At 49.6% G+C, this 7,999-nt stretch overlaps 1 protein-coding gene across 1 annotated transcript; it reads left to right on the top strand.

Moving 5' to 3' along the window:
* The first annotated feature begins 326 nt into the window (after positions 1 to 326).
* LOC123042274 (uncharacterized) lies at positions 327 to 3,052 on the top strand. The gene is made up of 3 exons (XM_044464758.1): positions 327 to 1,132; positions 1,520 to 1,739; positions 2,341 to 3,052. The coding sequence occupies exons 1-2, from the start codon at positions 483 to 485 to the stop codon at positions 1,671 to 1,673; spliced, it is 804 nt and encodes a 267-aa protein (XP_044320693.1). The 5' UTR covers positions 327 to 482; the 3' UTR covers positions 1,674 to 1,739; positions 2,341 to 3,052.
* The last annotated feature ends 4,947 nt before the right edge of the window (positions 3,053 to 7,999 follow it).

Genomic DNA, 7,999 nt, shown 5'->3' with positions numbered 1-7,999 from the left:
TTCATTCGAAAGATAGCAACACACGTCGCAATCTACGTTCTCATAAAATTCGGATTCGTACCTACCCGCACTACCGCGTCACGTAGGAAATCCAGAAACCTCCAGAGAAACTCCCCATCACGCATCTCGATCGATCGGCACCGTCGATGCACCAGATCAAATCAATCCACACCGCTCACCAGTTAGCCACACCCAAACCGCCTCTGCATGCGTCGGTTCCCCACGTCGCGCTCTCCCCTCCCGATCGGGACGTGCGTGCGTCGGTTCCTCCCGCGGAAGGAACGAAACTTCGAAGACAGCGCCCGGCCGAACCTTCCGCGGTAAGGAACCGACTCCGGCCACGTCTCCTCCGTCCCGCCCGCTCCCATATAAACCCCCCCTCCCCTGGTCGACGTCCTCACAATCTGATTTCAAAATCTTCCGGGCGCGCGTTGCCTGCCTCATCGATCGAACCTCCGTCGACGTGCGTACGCACTCGCGCCATGGCCGCCGCCGCGCTGGGTGACGTTGATGACCTCGACTTTGACCTGGGTTTTATGGACGGGCTCGAGTGCCTCGACTTCGAGTTCGACCTGCCAGACATGGGCCTCACCGAGTTGTGCCACGGCGGCGACGGCGAGTGCTTGCTGCCCTCCGTGGCCGATAAGGAGGGCGGTTTGGTTTTGGATCTGGGTTCTCATGATGGTGATGGTGCCCAAGGGGGGAGGGAGAGCTCGCCGGACTCCGTGTTGACGGACGACGGCGCGCCGCCGTCGGAGTCGGCCGGGTATCGCGAGGTCGGCGAGATGTCGACATACGCAACCGAGCTGGAGAGGTTCCTCATGGAGGACGAGGATAACGGGGACGCCGGCGGGCCGCTCCATCCGAAGGAGCTTGCCGCCGACGACTACTTCTTGGGTGATCTCGACGACCGTTACATCGAGCCGGCGACTCCAGGGAAGGATCTCGTCCTCGACGACGACTACTTCGGCGATCTCGTCTCGTACGACTACTTCTACGATCTTGCTGTTGCGGGCGACGGCTGCGTCGAGCCCGCGGCCGGTGCCAGCGTGGACGCTGCTGCATCACCGGCGACGGAGGAGGAGGATGCTGGCGAGGACGACGACGAAGCGACCTCGAGGAAGCGTGCAAGGTACGAATGAATTGAATCGAGTTTTCATTCATTCATTCTGTGCTAATTGCAAATTTAGATCTTTTATCTTCCTGCGCCATGGTAATCGGCAGAAATGGAAGAAACAACCTGTACATAATTGGCAGTTAGTGTAAGCTAGATGAAGAAATTTCGTTTCACGAAAAAATTGATGTAGAAATTAACTCGAATATTGCACTATTATTACTTGCAGTTTGATTTTGATTTTTCTGAAAGTGCTTGATCATCTTTGTCATTTGCGCTGCGTATATTGCACTATTATTACTTGCAGTTTACTCTGTTTCCCCTTTCTTTACACATGAGAAGGATTATTTGCAACGAATTTCAATTTGATGAAACTTGTTGCTGATATTTCCGGTGCTGCCTCAGGCAGAGGAAGGGCGCCGCTGCGGTGCCACGCGAAGCAGAGCTCCGGGAAACGCCGGTGATGCATGCCATCTCGTCGATCTCGACTGGAAACGGGTGCCGCCCCCTTGGTTACCATTGGCTGCATCCCTGCACCACAGTGTGCCTGCTGGCCTGATCGATCATCGATCAACCTGTTCTGGGAGAAAGATCGGAACGGCGCCTGGCTCAGGTATTCGAACCGGTAGGTGAAAATTTCAGAGGAACACCTGCATTTCCCCATGTTCCTTCTATGATATTTTCTGCCTTTCACACCAACCCTGCCATTGGACAATTATAAAGTCACGGGACGAATTAACCCACATACTCCTCTCTTCGGAGTAGAAAATTCTGGTGGCAACTCTCGAACAACACGTTTTCAAAAACAAAAAAAATCTCGTTTTCTAATGTACGAGTGCACCTAATACTGCTCTTCTCGTACACACACACATCCCGTACACATTCCAAAGAGCTTAGTGGTTGGTGTCAATTTTTGTTCTCGACCTTCCGCTATTTTTTTCTCTGAAAATCCAGTGAGCACCACCAAGCGTCCAGGCTTGTGTTTATTCAGTGTGGGGCTGCTTATAATCTTGCTCGTGCTGCTACCAGTAAAGGGCTTATGGGTTGTTGTATGTTTACAAGAAACCTTTTAGTAGGAAGAGCAGGACAATCTTTTGTTTTCTACCCTTGTTCGACAGTCCAGCCTTTTTTCTCTGAAAAAATTTGTCGTAAGCACCATCAATCGTCCAGGCTTGTGTGCGGGCAGCATATAAAATTTTGCTCATGCTGTTCGTTTCTTTGGGTAGGCAGAAGCTTCAAGCTGCAGCAACATCGTTTCCTCCCACTAATTACGAAGGCTGCCTCGTGATGAACTAGTACAGCACAGTTTCCTGTATTGTTTACAAGGAAAATTGGAAGGTATGGATTCTGAAAACAAGGTCAGTCTGAATACAGTTTCATGTTTTCCTTCAGAATTTAGCAGTGGTCTCTGTGGTCTCTGCAGTCTGAATACAAGGAAAACTGGCTGTTACAATCCTATGGTCTCTGTGATGTGAGTGTGGCACATTTGGAAGTAGAGATGAAAGCATATATCTGCATATGTTGAATGATCACAATACTCTTTGATGTCTAGATCTTCTATCAGGTTTGAGATCTCATCCTGTTCCAATATGCATGGACTCCACCACCATGTGGATGGTGCAGGCCTGAACTTGAGTCTCTGGATCCAGGCTGCCCCACACTCCGCCCGTTTAATATCTTTATTATTCCAAGTTTTTTTTTATCTTTTATTCCAGGTTTCTATCTAAAATTCTTTTCTCCGGGGTTGAGTAGCAAATATGTCCGTGCGTTGCAACAGGAGAAATATTTATCATGCCTTAAATTTGTTGCAATGGAAGAAAACTTCATCACATTTCCCTATCAGATAGTAAGTATGGCCCAAAATACAACTAATGGCTTCATTTCCCACATCAATTATTCCCAACATGAAAAAGAATTGTGCTTTCAACAGGACCATTTTTGCAAAACAACTGAGAAATGTATGCTTGTTCAGTTTGCGTCTTTCCTAGTTGTATTCCCACCTCCACTGTTTGAGGTGCTATCTAGTCATGATGGTGTATTTAATTCAAGACATCTTAATCTGATTAGGTTAACTATTGTCAAGAAAGAACCATAAACATGGATAACTATTTTTCCTAAACCTGTGATATTTTTTAAAAAGGCCCGCGGGCATAGATCATGTCAGCGGCCATGTCTCATGCCGGCACCATGCCAGCGCCGGCATACAATGCCGGCATCAAAATAGCACCACACAGTTCATGCTGGCGCACTCGCTAGCCGGCGGCACACATGCCAGCACACAAAAAGGGGTGGGATTTGAGTTCGACCACGCCATCGCGGCCCCGTGATAATGCCAGCACACCTACCGGCATACAAAAAAAGGATGGCGTTCGCCGCCATAGAACACTCGTCGTCGAACTTGAGCATGCCGGCCTGCATCTTCTCGGACCACGGCCTCTTCGTTGGCGACACGGTGTTGAGATCCACCTTCATGATCTCCACCCCGGTCATCATGCTCACGAGAGGTGTTGGCGGCCTCGATCTCTAGCATCTTGTCTTGCCTCTCCGCCTCCATCTCAAGCATCTTGGCTTGCTTCTCAGCGTCCATCTCAAGCCTCCTCCTTTGGATCTTCATGAAGGCGTTCATTTGCTCTTCTTTGTAACGCCGACGCTCCTCCTCCCTTGAGTTCTTGCTCATCATGCCCTCCTTCTTGGAGTTGGTCTTTCCTCGCGGTCGTGCCTTGCTTCCCCCCACGCGACTTGAGGGCGGCATATTTCGCCTTGAACTTTTCCTTGTCTTTGATGACCCTAAAGCAATGGGAGAGGTTGAAGCACTTGCCATTGTATTGGACCTTGAATGCCTCCAAAGCTTGAAATGCCTACAAATGTATTTCATGCAAGCATATTGGCAAATGGTATGGAAATGAACACCCAAGCATAAACGGAATGGCACAAAAGAGGGTGGCTTGTTAGCATACCATGGCTTGCAAGCCGATGACACTCATGGGGCAGGCCTTGACGCTCTCAAGAGTGGCACAAAACTTGTTGCACTCTTGTTGGATCACCCTCCATCGCTTCAAAATGGACAAACACCCGCGCGTGCTTACTATTTGGTACGGCGGAAACTTCTTGCGCTCATGAAACTCACGGTGGACACGAATCCAAAAAGTTGAATGCTTTTGTTCGACGCCCGTCTTGGGGTCTTGCCCAATGTCTCCAACACTCACAAATAAGCTTGTCCCCGGCCGCCGTGTATGCCTTGGTCCGCTTGCTCTTCTGCTTCGGCTTCACCCCGGCTAAGGGAGTCCTAGACTAAGGGGTCCCTCAGGCGTCTGGGCTATGTGATGTTGTTGATTGTTTGTGCAGGTATTCGGTGACTTGTGCGTTGTCTCCTATTGGATTGATATCTTAGTTCTCAAAAGTAAGGGAAATACTTACGCTACTATGTTGCATCACACTTTCGATACACTCCGGAACCCTTCCGATGTCCGAATACCACCTTCCAATATATCAATCTTTACCTCTCAACCATTTCGAGACTCCTCGTCATGTCCGTGATCTCAGCCGGGACTCCGAACAAACTACAGTCACCAAAACACATAACTCATAATACAAATCGTCATCGAACGCTAAGCGTGCGGACCCTACAGGTTCGAGAACTATGTAGACATGATCAAGACACATCTCCGATCAATAACCAATAGCGGAACCTGGATGCTCATATTGGCACCTACATATTCTACGAAGATCTTTGTCGGTCAAACTGCACAACAACATATGTGTTCCCTTTGTCATCGGTATGTTACTTGCCCGAGATTCGATCGTCGGTATCGTCATACCTAGTTCAATCTCGTTATCGGCAAGTCTCTTTACTCGTTCCGTAATGTTTCATTCTGCAACTAACTCATTAGTCACATTGCTTGCAAGACTTATAGTGATGAGCATTACCGAGAGGGCCCAGAGATAGCTCTCCGATACACGGAGTAACAAATCCTAATCTCGATCTATGCCAACCCAACAAACACCTTTAGAGACACCTGTAGAGCATCTTTATAATCACCTAGTTATGTTATGAAGTTTGATAGCACACAAGGTGTTCCTCCGCTATTCGGGAGTTGCATAATCTCATAGTCAGAGGAACATGTATAAGTCATCAAGAAAGCAATAGCAATTAAACTCATCAATCATTATGCTAAGCTAACGGATGGGTCTTGTCCATCACATCATTCTCTAATGATGTGATCCCGTTCATCAAATGACAACACATGTCTATGGTCAGGAAACATAACCATCTTTGATTAATGAGCTAGTCAAGTATAGGCATATTAGGGACATTTTGTTTTGTCTATGTATTCACACATGTACTAAGTTTCCGGTTAGTACAATTCTAGTATGAATAATAAACATTTATTATGATATAAGTAAATATAAATAACAACTTTATTATTGCCTCTAGGGCATATTTCCTTCACCATTGGCAATTCACAATGAGAAGGCCCAAGAAGATGTTGAAGATGACAGTTCATGAAGTAAGCATATTGAAGGATCAAGACCCGGAGGAGACTTGAGGCCCACAGGCATAAACCGCCATATGTTTAACTTGTATGTTAAGGAAAGTTTAGTTCTGTCACCGAGCTGGACACGTTGTGTATGAGCCGTCCGGGACTCTATAAGCCGCCGAGCATCAGCCTGTGTATATAAACGGGTGACCCGGTGGTGGGTTAGGGCAAGAGACAACAAGTCGAGAACTAGGTCAAGCGTATTCGCTCCCCGGTAATCGAAACCCAAGCAATACAACCTAAAGCAGGAGTAGACCTTTACCTCGTTGCGAGGGGCCGAACCTGGGTAAACTCTCTGTGTCCCTTGTCCCGTTTTAACCCCTTCAAGCTAACTACGTTACGATGGCTCCACACCTAAGTCCTCATGCTAGGGCATCTGCATGACAATTCCACGACAAGAGGGATCCATGGCAGGAAGTGGTGTGGAGAGGGATGACTGTGGCTATTGTCAAGGCACCGGGGCAGCGGTTTATATAACACCTATGGGCGGTAGACGAACAGACGGGCAGCCGTCGTGTCGTTTGAATGCACGACAGTCGCCTACACCGGGAAGCGGCACGGGGCTCTCTCGACCGGCGCGTCGCTTCAATGCCGACCTAGTGAGCGGTCGCGTCCGCTCTAGGAGGGCATGAATGTGGTTGCTGATGCTCTCGAGCCCAAAAACGCGTGGGAGGGATGAGGGGTTTTTTGTGGGCCATGGCGGTCAGAAACGACCTTGGGATCGATCCGTACTTCCGCATACCTCTCCACTTTTGTCTCTGGTTTGTGAAAGAAATCGCGCCCGTACTGCCCCGTGGATTGATATAGGCCCATGTTGGATGGCTTTTGTAGTCTGGATAGCGTGATCCGAACCGTTGCAGGAGGTTTGCGGGTGAGCGTTGGAGATGCCCTTAAACCGATCAAGTTGTCTCACGTGTTTTTTCTTTGTATCCAGGCCTCCAAGCTTTATTTTTTTGAGAAATATCCAGGCCTCCAAGTTGAGCACCTTGTTCCAGCCTGCTGAGCAGCCCAGAACGTACAGCATTGGGGGCCTTTCGCCAGCCCATTTTTTTTGAAATGAATTTCGCCAACCCATAGGTGGTGTGTCAGCCCTACCGCCCTCTTCTGGCCCATGTTTCCCGCGCACGACTCTAGCCCCCCTACGTATCTACACACTCCAAAACAGTACTTTTGTCATAGCTTCTGACTCCAAAGGTCAGTGTTACGTGCTGGCAGACCGGTCGAAACACTGGGCCGGTCGCGTCCCAGCCACAGGATAAACCTTTTGTCATCCGTTAGATTAGGCTACTCTTTTGTTTACCTCAGACCATGGGGGTTTCTCCATAATAGAAAAAAGAAGAAAGAGAGCAGCGCCCCGCTCGTCCTAGGCCGGCCATGCTTGCCGGCCACCCACAGGCACCCTCGACTGGTCAAGGAGGCACACCGCATAAGGTCGTCGTTGTCATAGGCATGCAGTCGTCGTCTTTCCCGTGCTCGTTGGCTGCTCGTGCCTTCTGCCGTTCTGCGCTCGCCCTCGGCTGGTTGTCGTTGTTGTCGTCGGCACGAGGCCATCGTCGTCGGAGCCCTGGATGTGTTTGTTGCAGCATGGGGTCGCCGCTGTCCTAGGCTCCAGCATCCGATTTGGTGGCCGGGCATCGCGGGGCACATTAGTAGCATCCATGGTGGCCGGTTGCTCCCATGGTAGTAGCATCCTGTAGTGTCGGCTCCAGCATCCAGCAAAGCAGTTGCAGCATCCGCGCAAGCATGGTCACTGAGGTCCCAGCATTCCGGCGGTTCTGCCGGTGACTGGTTCCAGCTTTTGAAGAAGCCGTTTGTAGCTCTCACTACAAAAAAAAGACACATCCGTGACATTTTGGGCCGAACGAATTTTTTTTCTGTCATACATATGACACTTCTATGACAATAATTGTGACAAAACCCAGTATCATCATAGATGTGGTGGGATCCTACTTCTATGACAAAAAATAATGACAGAAAATGGGCATTTCATCCTGGGCGGGCCGGAGACGCAGCCGCATGACATTCTTTGGGCCGTCCATGATGGAAAAAACCGTGGTAGAAGCGAGGGGAGGAAAATTTCGGGGAGTTGCCGGTTACGGTGGGAGGTCGGGGGCGGAGCGATGCGCGTTTCTCTCGTACGTACGCGCGTGTGTGCGAGGCGTTGGCTCTAACTGAACCCGAGCGAGGCGTTGGGCTCTAACTGAACCCAAGCGATTGCACTGCAGGCTACGCGTTACTGACCCCGAGCGATCGATCGATGGTTGTTAACTGAACCTGATGGAGCGATTCCTTCACTACTGCTGCTAACTGAAGCCGGTCGATGCTGCCTCTAGGATGAACAGTGAGC

Source organism: Triticum aestivum, chromosome 2B, assembly GCF_018294505.1.
Source record: "Triticum aestivum cultivar Chinese Spring chromosome 2B, IWGSC CS RefSeq v2.1, whole genome shotgun sequence".
In the NCBI taxonomy this organism is placed as follows: Eukaryota; Viridiplantae; Streptophyta; class Magnoliopsida; order Poales; family Poaceae; genus Triticum; species Triticum aestivum.
The sequence above is the reverse complement of the archived record's forward strand: the minus strand, read 5'-3'. Positions and strand labels throughout refer to the sequence as shown.